General features: G+C 40.7%; 2 protein-coding genes across 3 annotated transcripts in view; one reads left to right on the forward strand and one right to left on the reverse strand.

Annotated features, from left to right (window-relative positions):
- Nucleotides 1-22: 22 nt before the first annotated feature.
- LOC148346167 (heterogeneous nuclear ribonucleoprotein Q-like) lies at nt 23-8,791 on the reverse strand. Of its 2 annotated transcripts, XM_088324425.1 has the most exons (11): nt 8,623-8,791; nt 6,748-6,906; nt 6,317-6,435; nt 6,024-6,248; nt 5,773-5,949; nt 4,235-4,370; nt 3,960-4,165; nt 3,731-3,880; nt 3,549-3,670; nt 2,350-2,752; nt 23-630 (listed from the first exon to the last, which is right to left on the reverse strand). In XM_088324425.1, exons 2-11 carry the CDS (start codon nt 6,893-6,895, stop codon nt 592-594), a joined length of 1,725 nt encoding a protein of 574 aa, XP_088180551.1. In that variant the 5' UTR covers nt 6,896-6,906; nt 8,623-8,791; the 3' UTR covers nt 23-591. The 2 variants fall into 2 exon arrangements, with proteins under 2 accessions (XP_088180551.1, XP_088180550.1); XM_088324424.1 differs by lacking the exon at nt 23-630 and having other exon boundaries at nt 907-2,752.
- Nucleotides 8,792-11,672: 2,881 nt separating this feature from the next.
- The window catches only part of bub1 (BUB1 mitotic checkpoint serine/threonine kinase), a 38,688-nt gene continuing 31,807 nt past the window's right edge, over nt 11,673-18,553 (forward strand). The window contains exons 1-5 of the mRNA XM_088325646.1: nt 11,673-11,814; nt 14,643-14,702; nt 14,794-14,932; nt 15,069-15,146; nt 17,134-17,330. Of these exons, the coding sequence (XP_088181772.1) occupies nt 11,792-11,814; nt 14,643-14,702; nt 14,794-14,932; nt 15,069-15,146; nt 17,134-17,330 (497 nt within the window). The 5' untranslated portion in view covers nt 11,673-11,791. The remainder of the gene's footprint in view (nt 11,815-14,642; nt 14,703-14,793; nt 14,933-15,068; nt 15,147-17,133; nt 17,331-18,553) is intronic.

Below are 18,553 nucleotides of genomic sequence, written 5' to 3' on the forward strand. Positions count from 1 at the left end.
TCGCACTGAAAATGAAATGAGATCCTTTTTACCCCAGTTTATTAGAAAAATAGAGATTCAGTACAAAACATTGGCAAAAATAAGGCATTTAGCACAGAAAAAGCAAGCAGTCACACACAAAAAACTAATAAAAGCCATGATGCTTAATCCTTACTTTTCCTCAAAATATGACATTTACGTTTTTGGCATTTAAATAAATATCCATCATGCCTTCATAAGCATATATAAATGCAGATCATTTCATATGAAAGCTGGTGATTGAGCTGACTGAAAAGCTCGCGAAGACATACAAGCAATCAGTCGAAATCTTGAAGCAACACCTCGCCGTACTTGAAAGGAACATGGCGTTGTCCGGAGACGACTAGGCACGGACCTTGCAGACAGCCTTCCTCTTATCAGCCCTTCTATAGCAAGTAAGGCTGTGATGGAGCGTGCATGGTCCAGAAGCTCAAACAAGCTGGAGTTTACATGAGGTAGCTTTATCTCCACAGACGCCAGTCACAGGTCACACGGAAGACCGAATCAAGTCGTCTCAGCATTGGAGCAGCGAGTGATGTGACCTTACCAAGACGTCCAGAAGCGGTATCGTCGTCATGGCGAAGCATCATCAGCCCAGACGCCTTCCCCCTGCTAGTTGCGACAAAAGGACGCAATTAGACAAGAAAAAGGCACGGCGTCTCAAACACACCAGCTCGGCCATCATGGCACAAGCGCACGACTTGTCACCCAAACACACATGCGACATTTAGGAGCGGCGGCTGTATAGAATTGGACCAGACATGACGATGAGCACCTTGGGGTGATTTGGTTGGACTGCATGAAAGGTGACACCACCTTAGACGGATGGCCGGCGGGCAATTTGAACAAGAGAATTTGGTTCAATTTGAGGAATTGGCAACACAGTGGTTCTGTTTTTTGTGCACGAGTTTGTGCACGTTTATTAAAGCAGACAAACAGTATACAAGCCAAAAGTTTGGACCGCAACGGCGGACTTTTTTTCTTCTCCAATGACAAGACACGCATTACTTAGTGACAGTACAAATTGTATTTTCATTATAACATGGCAAGCAGAGGGTGTAAAAACAGACAAACGCTATAAGCTATATCAGTGGTCGGCAACCGCCGGACCACAGACCGGGCCGTTCAGAAAGAAAAAGAATTTGCATCGTTTGTGAACTTTACCGCATTTATTCATACTTGCTTAACATCCCCAAAAAAACTCACTAAAAATTTGGGTGCGCGTTTTGTTAAAGGGGAAAGTGTGCACATAAAAAAAAAAAGATTTGAATAGGCAAAAATACATGAAGTGTCATTCCAATTTCTTTTTCTAAATATGCATGGGTCTAAAAATTTATATTTCATTTACACATGAGAATCTTTACGTAGTAGTAGCCAGCGTTTGTCATCTTGCTGCTACACTGCTCAAACTGTTTTTTGCTCGCATTACACTATACAGATCCATCTTGTGGTCAAATATTACACAAATGTTTCTTAAAGGTTTTACGGGAGAATATAAACGTATGAGAATCAATTGATCAGTCGACAATTACTGCTGATTATATTTGCTCAGCAGTGGATGAAACCGCGTTCAAGCCAAGATCGCAGCGGGCAGGGTGCCAAATCTTAACTTGATCGCTAGGATTGTTGATGACATGTGAAAAGCCATTATATTTTATCTCATCATCACACCTTTCTTACTCTTGGTGGCACATTATAGAACGTTGTAATAGGCTATTATGGGAAAGAGTTCAGCCAAAATGTTGTACAACAGGGTACTGCGAGTTAAAATGGTGTGACGAGATAAAATCAAAATCCTTATCCCGTGTCATATAGATTCTTAGTGATTACACAGAGTTAAGCTTATTATAGTTGTTAGTAAAAAATAACGCTAGTATGCAAGAACATGGACATTAAACCGGTCCATGGTAAGGAAAAGGTTGCCGACCGCTGAGCTAAATGATCAGCTAAGACGAAGCATTTAAAAAAGAAAAAAAAAACACCGTATGTGTCTGAGGAATATTAAAAATATGTACAAAAAGATCTCTTGCCAGATGTCACCAATTTGGAGCCAATGGGACAAGTCTCTAGGGATGAGAAGCCAAAGAAAAGCCTAGTGGTGGTCTACTTCCACTGCTGCCCGAAAGAATCCTGATAAAATTCCTGGGTGTCAGATTTGTAGCCAGAATAGTTAGAGTGGTCGCCACCCTGGAGCGGTTGCTGAGCGATGGGCTGGGAGCCCCAGTTGTGATTATTGGTCTGACGCCGCTTGGAATCGGGTTGGGTGTACCCGTCGGCTTTGCGCTTCGCTCCTCCTACATTTGCACCGCGGACGCCCCGCACACCACGTACCCCTCCTCGCCCTCGGGGCGGCATGGAGCCTCTGGCGCCACGCCCTCCACGGACCGGTCCGGATCCCAGCCCGCCTCCGCGCTGGGAGAAGCCGGCTCGGCCTCGGGACGGCCCGCCTTCAACGCCGCGGCCTCTGCCGCCTGGGGACGCCCTGGTACCCCTGGTGGTGCCACCACGGCCCCGGGTGGGGCCTTGGAACTCTTCATAGCCGTAGTAGGGGTCATCGTAACCGCCGCCGCGGTAGTTTTGGTAATCATAACTGTAGTAGTCGTAGTAATCCTCGTAGCCATAGTAGTCAGGCGTGTACATATAGTTGCCCGCACCCCGTCTACCCCCTCGGCCCCTTCCTCTACCGGGAGGCGGCATTTGTTGTGGGGGGGAATAATAGTAATAGTCATCATACCTGAGGAAAGATAAGGCACATAATTTATTTAAAAAGATTGGGACCCATTCCTTAATCCAGTGTTTCTCAACGGTCGAGTTGAAACAAACTATGAGCTTTTTCTTTTGCCGTGGCAAAATAATGCCAAGATAAAAAAAAAAAAAAAAAAAACAGAAGGGCAACTACACTCCGAGACAGCAGGTGGCTATAATGCTCTGCTCGATCTATTCTTCCCGTTCAGTCGGCGCCACCCCAAATCTGTTTAAAAGGGACCACATCTCATTTTATTGTGGGTTTGTGTTTTTTCTACCCATTATAATGGGTCCCCTCAAGACAGTAAGTGAAATAGGGGAGTCAAAATCGGTTACATTGATCAAGTTGAAGAGGAAAATTATCGCAAAAGACTAAATATATATAGGTGTCTACCATTGCTTAAAAAGGTACAGTATAGAACGGTTTTATTTTTACCAGTATTATTCTTTATTATTTATAAATTAATATTTTTTAAGGTACACGTTTTATCAATAATATGAGTAAATATATATTCTGAAGGAGGTTTGAGGGGTTGGCTTATATACGAGTATATATGGTACTCAAAGTGGTTTTATTTTTGCTCGTTATTTATTATTTGAAAAAGAAAACGTGAATATATTCAATTTTTACTTTAAATTATACAATACTTTGATGTGTGAATATTTGGTTAATTTGTGTCGCAGCTTGTATTTCGGTGGAATTGTCGGTCGTCAAGTCAGACCAGTTGAGGAACACTGCTTTAGTCAACGGATGGTTCTTGAAAGCCAGGACAAGAGAAACTAACCCTGGTGTTTTGGACGCTTGACGCTGAGCTTTTCGCTCCTTCCTTTTCTGATCGGGTGGCTTGGCAAAGACAATTTCAACAGGTTCTCCTTCAAGCTTCATGCCGTTCATCTCAGCTAACGCCTGAACATATCACACGCGAGTACAAAAAAACGTGCATCGTGTTTGCCGACACGTGCGTACCTTTACTGCGCCGTCGCGCTCTTCAAAGTGAACAAAAGCATAATCTTTGAGCTTTTTGACACGATCCACTTTTCCAAATTGACTGAAGCAGGTCTCCAAGATCTCTTCTGTCACGCTGTTAACCAGATTGCGCACAAACAACACTTTAACCTGCAAAGGGATGATTGTCAGTTTACAACAATCCATCAGACTAAAAAAAAAAAAAAAGACAAAATAACTATACTGATACCTTAGCCATGACTTCAGGGTCCGGATCCTCAATGGGGTCGGCCCACTCCACCGTAACCACGTTGTTCCAAACCTTCACCTTGCCGCTCATCAGGCGCCGCCGAGCCTGAGCTGCACTTTTGTGGTCTTCGTATTCCAAGAAGCAGAAACCTCGGTTTTTCTTCTTGTCATCGGGCTGATGGTACAGGATGACGCCGGTCAGGCCCTCTGGAACAGGGTTGTGTGAGTGAAAGAGCATGACGATAGAGACCATAGCGTGAATGACGGCTGACTGACCTGTAACCTTCGAGAACTCTTCCTCAATCTGCTCCTTGGTTTTGCTTTTGGGAATGGACCCCACAAACAGACGGTTGTTGGCCACTGATATGCACACGCCGATGTGCTTCCCGGGTCGAATTTCACAATTGTTGCACTGCGAAAGATGCGAGAAGATCAAATGAGCAAATCATCAAACCTAACTTTAATGCCTTCCAGCGCTTTTAGGGCACAGAAAAAAACTTCAGATATGCGTGCATCTTTTCAGGTACTGTGACAATAACAGTCTTGTCAGAATTTCAAGGACAGGCTATAGCTCAAGAAAAGCTGTTGCGGCATTGTTCAAATGTATCTATTCTGGAGACAGTCCACTGATCTGCATTCATGATGCAAGTACCGAGTGTCCTTCCAAAAGGGAAGAAAAAAAATAACAGTATAAATTAAACTGCCAGGAATCTCATAACAATACAGAAAGAGCTGCAAGTTTGTCTGTGGGAGAGGCACAAATCTTCTATTTGACTTTCGGGCCAAGTTGGGCACTGAAAAATGAGTGTCCGTCCAAACTCGATGACCGTCAACCAGTAATGGAACACAAAAAAATATTTTCAGACACAATATTTCTTTAGGTAAAGCATTTTAGACCATAATCAGTGTTCTCGTTTGCCCGCGTCCCTGCATTCCTAGACGCATTATTTTTGCAGGGGACACATCGTGTCAAATCAACGTGCGGCCCCAGGACGTAACTTTTTTGACACGAAATTGTCATTAGCATTTTTTAACAAAGATTTACCGCACTCCAAACTTTTCGCCAGGCAGATCCGCCATTGTTGTTTTGGTCTCGCGGTTCGAGTTTTCGTCTGCACGCCGATCTCGAGTTCGAGTTGTGTAGTCCGTCTCTTTTTAGAGAACCGGCTTTTTTGGCTCAACTCATTAAAGAGCCGGCTCTCAAACGGCTCACTTGCTTTGATGCATTATATTACGAATGATTATGTTGTATAAAGAAGTTAAGAAAAAAAGCAAGTATAAAAGGAGAAAATGAAAAAAGACAGGTTTGTGGTGATTCCTTTTAATTAGTATATTATCAACAATAATTCAATGCAGAAAATGAATTAATGATTTGAATAAGAAAATGTATCATTCTACTTAATTTGCATGTATTTTTTCCTTCTACAGTAAACGTCCAAGCGACTTCATTTTTGAACTTTTTTTTATAATAAACCTCATTCATGTCGAGCAACTCAGTGTCTCACAACAAAATGTTCATTAACAATATATATGATATAAGGAAACACATCTACAATATAACATGTAAAACTACATAAACAAACATGTTTATTAAAAAAAAAAAAAAAAATTCTTTATATTTTGTAAGGGAAAATACGAAAGTTTGTAAGGGCATGGAGCACACAAAATTTTGGGGACCCATAGATCTCTGTTGGGGCCCATAGATTTTTGAGCATGCGAGTCCGGGACCCATCACTTTTCAGAGGTAAAATGAACACTGCATAATTCAAAAGCCATGGAGCAGAACACACGTTTCTTTACCATGGTCCACTCACCAGCTTGACGGCCTCCAGTGCAGCCTCCTTGGTGCAGTATGTGATAAAGGCGTAACCTCTGTTCAGGCCGGTCAAAGGATCCATCATGAGCCGAAGGTCCCAGATAGGCCCCGCCTTTTCAAAGCGGGGAACCAGCTCATCTTCAAACAGGTCTCGAGGGATCTTGCCCACAAATATCTACAACAAGACAGACCCCTTTGAGGACAGCTGGCATCTTTTTATGAGGTTGTTATAATTAGACCGTGGTCTACCTCAGTTCCCATAGTGGGTTGAATCCCCTCGTACACAGACTCAGGTGGGGGTCCACCATATTTCCGCTGGCCCGTTGTCACATCTAGGGTGTATTGGGTCCGGTCCAAGAGTTCTTTAATTTTGGCCTCATCGGGTCCTTTGGCGCCTTCGGGGACCTTATTAGCCCCTTGTTTTTCGCGCTGCCTGTACGTCTTCATCACCCCACACAGATAGGCACTTTTGTTCTGGAAACGGAAAATGCAAATTGTTGTGGGACACCCGACATCCAAACCATTCCTTGTTGGTGACATACCTGAACATGGGAGAGATCGCTTTCTTTAAACTGGAGTAGAACCTGAAGGGCCCCTTCCTCATTGAACTCTTTGAGAGCCTCGATGGCTCTTTCATCTAGGTCGCTGTGTGCCACCATGCCTGAAAGGCATACATGACGATCATGATAACTGAGTCAGCACGATTGCAATTATTCAATTCATTCTTAAAATATTGACTTTAATCACCTTAAAAATATAAATAGAATTTGCAACATTCCCCAAAATAGTCAATTTCTGATATTTTTTTAATATTTCAGACTTGGCAGTGGTCCAATATTAGGAACTTAGAGCCTGACCTAGGGGTTGTTTTTACTTTTTACACTAGTATTGAATTCCATTTTTTCATTCCTCAAATAAAATATTTTAAAAGTGATCATAGTTGTCAACACGCACACCCTTTGAGTGTGGTCACCTGCGAGGTAGAGCTCATCGAGCTTCTCAGCCACTTTCTGAGGCAATTCCGCATCCAATAAGGCTTGGAAATGTTCTGAACGTGTGACGACCGCCGTCGTTTCCATTGGTTCCTCCGTTCCGTTCCCGTTGACGTGATCAGAAGCCATGTCCCGAATATCTGTAAAATTATAGCATAAAGAGAGTACATGCAGAGTTCTTCCCGCCAAAGTATTTACAACCAGCTACCGTATTTTCCACACTAAAAGCCTTTTTTTTTCTTCAAAAAGCTGACCATGCGCCTTATAATACAGTGCGCCTTATATATGGATCAATATTAAGTCGCAAAGTCTTGCAACTAAGGCGAGCAGCCGCCGACTAGTTTTTTCCCCCGGAAGGCGAAGTAGTCCGCGGTGTATGCTGGGATTTATATACCGGCGTTTCATTTCCTAACCAATGTGTCAATCATCATTTGAATCAGTCACTATAGGCTAAAGTTTTTCGGAGGTAAAGGGGGCGGATCCTCTTTATCATTTACAGGTTGGCATAGGCTAAAGGGGCGAAACAAAGCCTGCAATTGGCCGAAAAAGATGAATGTGAATCACACGTTGGGTTGCACTACGGCATAGAGAAAACATTTTTTACTATTCTATATTTGTAAATATTTTACTCTCCTGGATTTACTACACTCACGGTTGTAAGAAGACCATGGTTACGTATCATTATTGAACGTGATGGCTGCAAGAGAACTTAGGTGAGCTATGCGGCTTTATATTTTCCCGGTATCTTGTTTTAGAACGATCTTTATGTTTCTGTGATGAGTCTATTTTTAAACTTAATTCAATTCAAAGTGTTTATTGTCATATGCACAGTAAAGAACCCTGTTTTCCTGCACGATAAAATTGTTACTTTGCTGTCCACACAGTGGCCAGCAAAAAATAAAATGGAAACTAAAATGTTTGGCATTTCTTGAATCCCAAGACTTTAACCTTCCGAATGATTTTCGGGACGATGCAGTTGAGTGATTGGTGATATCGTACAGACACCGTTTCCGTACATGTCTGGGACACACATTTGCTTCTTTGCAAGCTTTCGGAATGTTAAGGGGGTAATAAGTTGGACTGAACTGACTGTTTTGTCGACGTTCCCATTGAAGCGCCTTATAATCCGGTGCACCTTACGTATGGAAAATATAGGACCAAAAACTATTATTTGGGGGTGCGCCTTATAGTGCGGAATTTATGGTACATGGTTGATTGCAAAACTAAAAAAGAACCGGATATATAAACATTTTTATAGGTCTGAATGCTTTTACTTGGAATAATATGAACCAGCATGTATAAATTGTTATTTATTATAAATTTGTATCTGACTGAATCATCAGCAAGTGCACAAAAATCGATGTATTACACGCAGCATAACAAGTTATTTTTAGATTTCTCACACTAACATTAAAGCAAAAGCCCTGAAGTCGGTTGTCTACAGTCTGTAAAAGTGTTTTAAAATGCATCTAAAAGACTGATTTCCTTCACGTATTGAACGTTATTCCGTGAAGTTTTCTGACATCAACCGACCTATCGAAAAAAACACCACGCCTCTGGTAGCAAACATGCTATTATAACAGCAATCTTGCCTTTATATTTTCTCAAAAATAGGATCAAAGGCGTGTACGACGAATCCCTACAGATTTCTATTTGTAACTGATACGGAGTTATTTAAAGCTTTCGGGATTTAGCCATTTTAACTGAGATCACAGGCGTCAGGGTGGGCCTGGTTCGTCTACAAAATGCCGGTTAGCAATTCACGACACATGCTAAAGAGTATCCGATGTCGGTGTACATCAAAAGCGGCATCGGCGGACCAAACAGCCCGGCTAAAACAGAGTTAGACGACGAACCAGAGGGGTGCAACACGATGCAGATCCACCAGACGGAGCACTCTAGCGTGAAAGTCGAAATAGATCGTCAATAAGTTTGTCTGTTGGAAAGGCGCAGCTTCTTTCTTCAGCTCCGACCAAAAAATGGCGCCGCCGCAAGCTTCCAGAGACGGGGTTTCCCAGAGTGATATCCACGGGCTACTGGCTGTTTTTTACAATATCCTGTTTTCTACTAAATATTTGTAATTAGTCGGTTTACAAGCGTCTCATACTCAAACTTCTACACGATTTCGACCGATTTTTACCGTACATTTTAATTATATTAACTTTTAAAAAATTGAAAGATCGACTTTTAACTATATTTTTAAATTTCCTTTAATGCAAACGGTAATGTGAAATGCCGGATCACATGTCTTTAAAAATCTATGTTTACAAAGCATTTTACAAATTGTAAATCAGTAAATAGCAAATAATACGCCTTTTTAATTGAGCGGAAACGCCATCAAATGTTTTTGTCCTCCGAAAAAAACACAAAAATATTCTTTTACTTTGAAGAGATAGCCAGAAGTTGTACAGTACAGGTGCAAGCTTTACGCAGCGGGTGGGGAGTAACGGAATACTGCTAAGTTACTTCAACTATGATAGACAAAAAATGTCTTTGGTTGCATTATGCATGTGTAAAGATAGTATTAAATAAAATTGGAAAGCTGCAAAGTTATCTTTATTTTGATTAAAAGTACCTGTAACTTAATCCATCAATTATCTGCACCGCTTATCCTCAATAGGGTCGCGGGGGTGGTGGGGCCCATCCGAGCTATTTTCGGGCAGAGGGCTGGTTTCCAGCCAGTTGCAGGGCACACAGGGACAGACGATTCGCTCGCTCATTCACACCTAGGGACAGTTTGGACCGGCCAATTAACCTGACATGCTTGTTTTTGGAATATGGGAGGAAACTGGAGTGCCCTGAGGAAACCCACACAATCACGGGGAGAACATGCAAACTCCACACAGGAGGTTCGATCTCATGACCTCAGAACTGTGCCGCACGCGCGCTAACTACTGCGCTGCCGTGCTGCCATCCTGTAATTTTATTACACCTTTTTTTCCCTGGAACTGTAACGCCACGTAACAAAATATAATTAAGTTTTTTTGGTATCCTAATTACGTCAGGCCATTACATGCAGGGGCATTTTAGGTTCAGAGCTTTGGGGTGTTGAGCACCCAGAGTGTCTGGCTGGTTAAAAAAATTTTTAGATTTAATTATGATAGCCTTTTAATTAAGATATTTTGCGAAAGGCTTTTTAATTTAAAATGCCATTTTTATCATCTGGATGTGTAAGGCAGTTTTTATCAAGGGAATATTTGTTTTAAGGCAGTTTTGATTAATCATATGTTCCTTTTCAATTGAAGTTTGTAACCCTTGGGCTTCCATTATAACATACCCTTACTGTAAAACACCGGAGCCTCCACAGACTCCGCCGCTTTGCCGCAAGTGACGCTGCCGAGCGAAAAGCGAGCGGGTAGGACCACTTTAAGGCAGAGGAATATTTCCGACGCTGCATTGTTTACATGTTTAGTTTTCTTTTGCTTTCTCATTTTTATACAGAGTTTTCAACACATTTCAACATATCCTGTCCAATGTTCCCTGTAATTTTCCATGGGTCTGAGCGTTCACACAAAATCGGTGAGCAACGCTTGAAACAACAGTGAGCTACCATAATCCCAAGTGTGGCAAGATAATGAATTATCAAACATGTCCAAAACTTGACATCAAGTTACATTTTGCTGAGTTTCCGGCAATGCAAAATTATTTTTCTCTTTTGAATGAATTGACTCATGTACTATTGCAAAGGTTGTACGGCCTACAAACGTAGTTCTTACAATTCTTTCACAACATATCCATTTCTGTATTGTGTCGCATAATATTAACATTTTGGGGGGCTTATTTAGTCGGTTGTAAAATACAGAACTGTACTTAATCACATTTTTTAGTGGAAGTACAATGTTGGCAACAAATTGGAAATTATTTGAATGAAACACAAACTTTTTCTCCTTTTTTCCTTGTTTTTTTTACTTTTTTTTAAATTCCTTTAAAAAAAAATCTTATTGTGTTTATTTTTTCCAAGCTGTTACTTTTTTCTTTTTGTTCTCTATTTACCTTTTTCCTACATTTCTTTCTTTTCTTTTTTTCTGGCTTTTTTCTAAATTTGTCCTTCTTTTTTTTCCCTTTGTTTCTTTTTTTCTCGGCTTTTCACTACTTTTTCATTTTGGTATTTTTTTCTTTTTTGTTCTATTACCCCCTTCCTTTAAATCATTTTGTGCATAATTTTACATAATATTTGGTCATGTTGGGATTACGGAAGCAAAAACAACCTGAAGAGCCGTTTAGGACCCGAAAGAGGCGGTTCCTTTTAGTGAGCCGAGCCAAAGAAGCCGGTTCTCAACAAACTCTACTAACTTTTCTTAACTTCGTTCTACTTCGACTCGACTTCAAAACACCGCATTTAGGACACAACATCAGGGGAACCCGTGTATTTTTACCTGTAACTTTGACTTGAGTCGCTTCTTAATTAGTAATTTTGAGCCCTCATTTTTGTGCGCTGGCTAGATTTTTTTGTGCCCTCAGAATGTGCGAGCAGTGCGCAATTGCGCACGCGCGCAGCTTAGAGGGAACACTGATCCTGTCCTTTATTAAGGAAAAGAGGGTTTCAAAAATGCTGTAATTTTCAACGGTGTTGGATTGAATCTGGGGGTTCTTGGTTACGCCCATGGTTATATGTACAGTATACCGTTACTCCCCAATCCTGAGACCGATGTCTAGTGATGGCCCTGGGCTAGTTTAAGAAGGATTAAAAGAATTGTCACTCAAAGGGTTGCAGAAGTCAGATAATATGCCTCAATGATCATCGATGGATTCCTTTTGTAATTTTTGAGGAGTACAGTACGGTACTTTTTAATACAACTTGAAGGGTGCAACGGTGACGAAAATCTGTAATTATAGGGGGCGGTAATGCACCATAATGATGAAGCCGACCTCCGTTAAACATGAAGAAGAATAAGACAGTTGCATTGCTATTGGCTGGGCGCGAAATTCAAAATCCGGAAGTTTTAAGTAAGCGTTGGTTCGATGGAGAAGCTCAAAAGAAAATAGATTGTTTTATTGTTCTTTTTTATATCACACGAAAAGGAAATGGACGTGGTTTCTTGTTTGGAGTAAGTTGGACGTAGCACGCTACTAAAATAACTCCGCGTTTCTGCTAGGACTTGGCGTTAACTGTATTTTGTTGGGACCTGCACAGCTTTTGACACTACAAGACGTTAATTAACTTTTGCTGCGATATTATTTCGAAGGCCTCTTGGCTAATGCTGGTCATGAATCATTTTTTCTACATTCTGTGCAAAAGAAAAAGAAAAGTTGTTTTATTAAGCCTCGTAGCATGCCCTTTTTGTGATACAATGCATGCCAGTGTACATCAAGGTTGGGTAGGGTTACTTGTACTTGATTACATTCAATTACTTTTGGATTACTCCAATACCAAATATGCTAATAAAAGACAAAATAAACTAAATATGAATGAAATTATGACTCACGACACGTGGTAAGCTTTCTCTCCTGGCTTTGATCTCTTTGGTCTCCGGCAAAACTAACATAAAATGCGAAGGAAACAAAATGAAAATAAATCCAAACAGCTTGCCAACATCATTTTTGCCGTTCCATGTATTCCGTAACTCCCCAAGCCTGCACAAAATTTATTCATTTTATTCATATTTAGTTTCTTTTGTCTTTATTAGCATATTTGGTATTGGAGTAATCCAAAAGTAATTGAAAGTAATCAAGTTAAAGTAACCCTACCCAACCCTGGTGTACATAATTTGGATGTGACCTTAAAGTTTGATAATATTTGTTTGATTTCCTTTCCAACCTATCCATAAATATCCATCCATCCATTATCTGCACCGCTTATCCTTAATAGGGTCGTGGGGGTGTTGGAGCCCATCCCAGCAATCATCAGGCAGTGGGCAGGGGACACTCTGAACTCGTTGCCAGCCAATTGCAGGGCACACAGGGACAGAAAATTTGCTCGCTCATTCACACTTAGAGACAATTTGGACCAATTAACCTAACATGTATGTTTTTGGAATGTGGGAGAAAACCGGAGTGCCCGGAGGAAACCCACGCAAGCACGGGGAGAACATACAAACTCCACACAGGAGGTTCAATCTCATGACCTCAGAACTGTGCTGCACACGCGCTAACCGCTGCTCCGCCCTGCTGCCCATCCATAAATATATAGTTTTTGATTTATAAATGTATCCCCCAGCACCTTATGACTGTTCAAGTTCCAAAAGTGACTATGCAGAAAACGAACTATAAACTATTTAATAAGGTCATTCGTTTTTAGTCCGTTTACTAAGGTAAATAGTTTATATCGCCTAATTAGAGCTTTGAATTCGTCAAAACGTGATGACAATTGTTTTTCTACATCCCAATTTAAGTTCAAGTAAAACAGAACTTCTCCAAAACAAATTAAACACAAAATAAAAATTACAAATATTAACTCTTCAGTTCTGCAGAAAAAAACATTAAATACATGATTTTTAACTATTTACAATACAACTTCCCCGCCTGGCAGCTAGTGGTTAGATAGATAGATAGATACTTTATTCATCCCCGAATGTCCACTGCACGGTACTGAGGTCATGGGTTCAAATCCTGCTACCAGCCTTCATGTGCTGAGTTTGCATGTTCTCCCCGTGCTTGCTCGATTTCCTCCAGGCACTCCTGTGTCCTCCTATTTTCCAAAGATTGATTGGCCGGTCCGAATTGTCCCTCGGTGTTAATGAGCGAGTGAGAAGTCTGTCTCTTTGTGCCCTGCGACTAGCTGGTAACCTGCCCACTGCCTGAAAGATAGCTGGGATGGGCTCCAGCACTCCACGACGCCACTGAGGATAAGCGGTGCAGAGAGTGGATAGATAATGGACGATACAACTTCTAACTAATGTAGAGTGAGACGACACAGAACCTCTGAAAAACACACAAAAATAATCAAAATATGTACTATATGTGCACAGCTGAGTGGCGTGTCACCCCCACAGGTCCTGGGTTTAAATACAGCTAACAGCCTACCTGTACGGAGTTTGTTTCTTCTAACCATTCCTGCTTGGGTTTCCTCCGGGCACTCACACATTCAAAACATACATGCATTTTAGGTTGATTGTCGGGTCCAAATTGTACCTAGGTATGAATGAGCATGTGAATGGTTTCTGTTTCCTTGTCCCTGCCCACCAGTTCATGGTCTTCACTGCCCACTGCCCGAAGATAGCTGGGAAGAGAGCCAGCACGACCACAACCCTACTGAGGATAAGCGGCGCAGAAAATTGAAGGATAACAAAATCATTTAGGAACACAAAGTGCCAAAGCGTTGAGGGACAGATTTGGATTCTTCTGTCAGTGATAGATAATGCACAGTGTTTTGGAGCCATTCATGTAATTTAAACAAGTTTAAAGTATGATCATTTTCCCATTTTGACTCATTTTTTATTTTTATTTTTATTTTTTCCTCCAATTGCATTTTCTCTCCTCTGTGCTTAATGTGCGGCTGCCCCCTCCCCCGGTCAGTGCCCAAAATACAGCTGCTACAGAGATGAAAACACGCATATAAACCAAAAGGGAATGAGGGGACAATATAAGAGTGCAAGCGAGCGCACCATGCCGTTTGTGATCTTTTATATGATAAAATATCATGAAGTTATTTTGATTAACTGCTCATTTATATATATTTAATATTATATTTATTAATAATACAAGTTTATGAAACCCTGGCGGGACTAATTAGACCCCGGTGGCCCGCCAGAGACTTCCTTTGGTATGGGAAACATTGTTGAAAAACCCTTTTATAGAAAAGTGCAATTGAAGGAAGCACAAAAAAGACATATTGTGGCAATTTTCTGTATGATAGAAGGCAAAGTACATACCTTGTACAATGTGCATTGTCTTCCTTCATTATCAGTAACTTGTCTATCCGATCATTGTTTAACAGAGTATTTGAAAGCCGTTTCAGCTCATATGCAGGAGATGACCCGCTGGATCCGTGGCTCAAGTAAATCCCTTTTATTATATAATAACAAAAAGGTAGTTGAAAAAGCACAATTCCATTATGTTTAAGCATCTCATTTTCTGCTTGCACTCAGGTTCGTAGAATACTTGGAGGAAAGTTTTCCTGCAGCGAGCATGGATTTGTCGGTGGTGCTCAACAGGCTGGTCCAGAAGTTTCTCGCTGCGGAGCAATATGCAGATGACGTTCGATTCGTCAACATGTGCATCAGATGCGTAAGTGGTGTGGGCTGTATGTTTCATCTTTTAAGAGCCTCATCTTATGCGATTCAGTTTTTTAACACTTTAAATTTGGTTCTTTCTCAACATGCGTCTGACAACGCTTGGGGACTGTTGATATTTGTCATCTCAGAGTCCTAAAGCTACACTCATCCAACCCCATTTGAGTAGCGGGGATGTGATTGTAGACCCGTCACTGATTATTCAAACGGTTGGTCGATAAATCGGATATTGATAAAAAAATGTTCTTAAATTTTGCATGAAGTTGATTTAATTATGTGGAAAGTGGTAATAAACACAAGAAAAATATAAATTTTTGATACAAATACAACTCTAAAACCAATTAGGTGCAGTGCTCCGTCAGTACAAAAATAAATCCATAAAGAAACCTCTGTCCATTTTCTAAGGACAGCCAAATAGATAATAAAATCAATCAACTTTTTTCATACATGCTTATTAGCAGCAGTAGAATATTAAATAAAACAAATATGTGAATTTTGTGAAATATATTCAGGGGTCAACTGCAAAGTCTCTCACAATTCTCAACAGTTTGAAATCAAACTTTTTTATAACCAACATCGGTCGTTTTTAATGTTTTAACCACTGACGTTTGTTCTTCAGACTGCATGCGTTTAATTTCAAATACGTCACGCACAGTCTGGCTTGTGCTCATGCTTTTTTTTTTTTTTTAATAGTCAAGTCAGGTTTTTTTTTGTATAGGCCTTAATCACAGAGTCTCAAAGGGCTGCACAGATCAAAGACTATTGCAACTACAGACCATTATAGATAGATAGATAGATAGATAGATACTTTATTTATCCCCGAAGGGAAATTCACATTTCCAGCAGCATCCCTTCGCTGAGACCAATACAATAATTAAGCAAAAAGAATACAATATACAAATACCCAACGTGACGTGCAAATGCCCACTGTAGCGTGTTGTATAGAATATCTAAATAGTGCTGCACAGAATACATATTGCAATACAATTCGGTAATATGCAATGTGGGGGGTGTGGTTTAATGTGGGCTTTTACTCTGCCGGGTAGAGTTAAAGAGCCTCATGGCATGGGGAAGAAAAGATCTTATGACGCCATCACCTCATCTAAAACCTAAATGAGGGCAAATAATACACATATTATCAACATAAAATATAGGTTATTCATATGCAATAGAGTAGAAGTTTGTTTTAAGCTTAGATTTAAACATTTCCACTGAGGTTTCAGATTGAATCTCAGGGGGAAAAGCATTCCACAGCACTGGGACCCGGATGGAGAACGCTCTCGAACATGCAGATTTTTTCTTGGCTGTTGATTCTGGTAGACCAGCGTTTTCAGAGCGAATGCTCCGGAGCGGAACATAGGGGGAAATTAAATCTGAAAGATGTGAGTTTATGTTGATAATATGTGTATTATTTGCGCTCATGTAGGTCTTAGATGAGGGGATGATGTCATAATGGTCTGTAGTTTGCAATAGTCTTTGATCTGTGCAGCCCTTTGAGACTCTTTCTGATTAAAGGCTATACAAATAAACATGACTTGACTATATAAGCGTATAAAATGTACAATCATGTCATCAAAACCGTATTGGCTTGAATGTTACTTGAATCTTACCGAGGCGAGTCAGACACTGTTTCGTTCAACTGTCCGACATGCTTTTCAAATGTTTATGTGGCATCGGGGTACTTCCATGATACGTAAGGTCTGCTTTGCTAACTTTGAAAGTAGTCTTTTTATTCGCTGTATCCATGCTAAAATTCTCCTAAACTTCAGAAGGTTTAGTACATGTACTTTATCTTGATGCCGCCATTTCTGTATGTTTATGTTACCACTCTAGACAGACGCTATTGCGCATGTGCGACTCTCAGCAGAAATTATTTTCATGTAGCAATCCTAGTCTTTTGGAAAAACTTGTTTGGCGACAATAGTAACTGAATTCCACTCTCGACTATTTCTATTATCGCTTTTTGTCGACAACATCGACTAATTGCTGCAGCCCTTCTATAGACCAGCCCAAAATCCAGATGTTGGGTGTCAGAGCAGAGAAAAGTACTTAATTGCATTCAAAACTATCATTTACCCAAGCGTGATTGTTAACACGATGAATTCAAACCAAAATTCTACAATTTTAAAATAAAAAAAGTGCAAGTAGCGCATTTCCACGAACTGGATCCTGAATGAATGATTTTGCTTATTGCAGGCCAGTAATCATTCTGAACCCATCGCCCTGTTCAATCACATTCTCAGTCAAGGTGTGGGCACCAGGACTGCAGCGCTCTACTTTGCATTGGCTCAGTGCTTTGAGCAAAAAGCAATGATGCAACAAGCGGATGCTGTTTACCACCAAGCTCTGGAAAACCAAGCAAGGCCAACTGAAAGCGTCATACAAGAGTACAGGTAACCATCCTACCCAAGTAGGCATGGGGCGGTTTGACAATCCTAAGATGTGATAAACTTGAAAAAAATATCACAATTCTAGAGTATCAGGGCATTCAAATTACAGCTCCGAAATGCAATGTTTCAGTAAAAGAAACACAACATATTTCCCACATTGAACACAACCTATTTAATACATTAAAATAAGCATACCAATGTTGCTCAGTATCAGCAATCAGTAGTATCAGTAGCCTAGATGGTAAGGCGCCCGCTTTGAGACTGGGAGGTTCGGGTTCGCGCCCCGGCCGAGTCATTCCTAAGACTTAAAAAGTGGTCGGCGGCGCCCTCTCTTGGCTGCGGCTGCATCGGGTCAGATGCAATCGACATTTCGTTCTGTGTACATTGTTACACAGAATGACAATACAAGGAAATTATTATTATTATTATTATTATTATTGTTATGTGAAAAAAACTGTCTGTTTGTCCGTCCTTTTTTAACAAGCGAATTTAAATTATTTACAATGCCAAGTGAAAGAATTGGCTCCCAAAGAAGTTTTCGTCATTTTGCTTCATTTCGGGTTTCAAACCTAAAGCCAAAAAACTGAAAATATTGTATTATTTTATGTTCACAGCTGAGAATCTGTGCATAAGTCAACCATTTGTCATACTGCCCTTTGTGGAAGAGTGCCATGAAGAAAGCTGTTTCTGATAGAATACCATAAAAAGGCCCGTTTGGCATTTGCAAGAAGCCACATGGGGAGGCAAAATTAACATGTGGTACAAAGTGCCTTCATTAGATGAGACAAAAATTGAACGTTTTGGGCTGAATGCTTAGCCTTATGTTTGGCGTAAGAGTAACACTGATTATCACCCTGAAAATAGCATCCTCACTGTCAAAGATAGTGGTGGCAGCATCACGCTCTGGGGTTTTTCAGCAGGGACGAGGAAGATCGTTAGAGTTGTTGGGAAGATGGATAGATAGATGGTAATTATGGCAGTAAATCTGAATCTGCAAGAGACTTGAATGGTTTAAAACTAAGAATATAAAGGTGTTACTATGGCCGAGCCAAAGTCTGTTGAAAGATCTGAAAAGTGCTGTGCACAAACGATCACCATTAAACCTTAAGGTACAATGTTTTTGTTTCAAAATGTACAAAACTTAGAGAGACATACCCACAAAGACTTGTGGCTTTGATCACAACAAAAGGAGGTTGTATAGGGTATCAACTCAAGGAGGGGGGCGG

Source organism: Urocampus carinirostris, chromosome 20 (assembly GCF_059441175.1).
Source record: "Urocampus carinirostris isolate Australia breed hairy pipefish chromosome 20, RoL_Ucar_1.0, whole genome shotgun sequence".
Lineage (NCBI taxonomy): Eukaryota > Metazoa > Chordata > Actinopteri > Syngnathiformes > Syngnathidae > Urocampus > Urocampus carinirostris.

What these genes read in the sequence shown, in the direction of transcription:
- LOC148346167 (XM_088324424.1), bottom strand. Translation starts at nt 6,895, where the DNA reads ATGGCTTCTGATCACGTCAACGGGAACGGAACGGAGGAACCAATGGAA. An exon ending in GCGATCTCTCCCATGTTCAG is followed by an intron (nt 6,249 to 6,316) that starts GTATGTCACCAA and finishes TTCCGTTTCCAG; the next exon opens with AACAAAAGTGCCTATCTGTG. An exon ending in CACTGGAGGCCGTCAAGCTG is followed by an intron (nt 4,371 to 5,772) that starts GTGAGTGGACCA and finishes CATCTTTCGCAG; the next exon opens with TGCAACAATTGTGAAATTCG.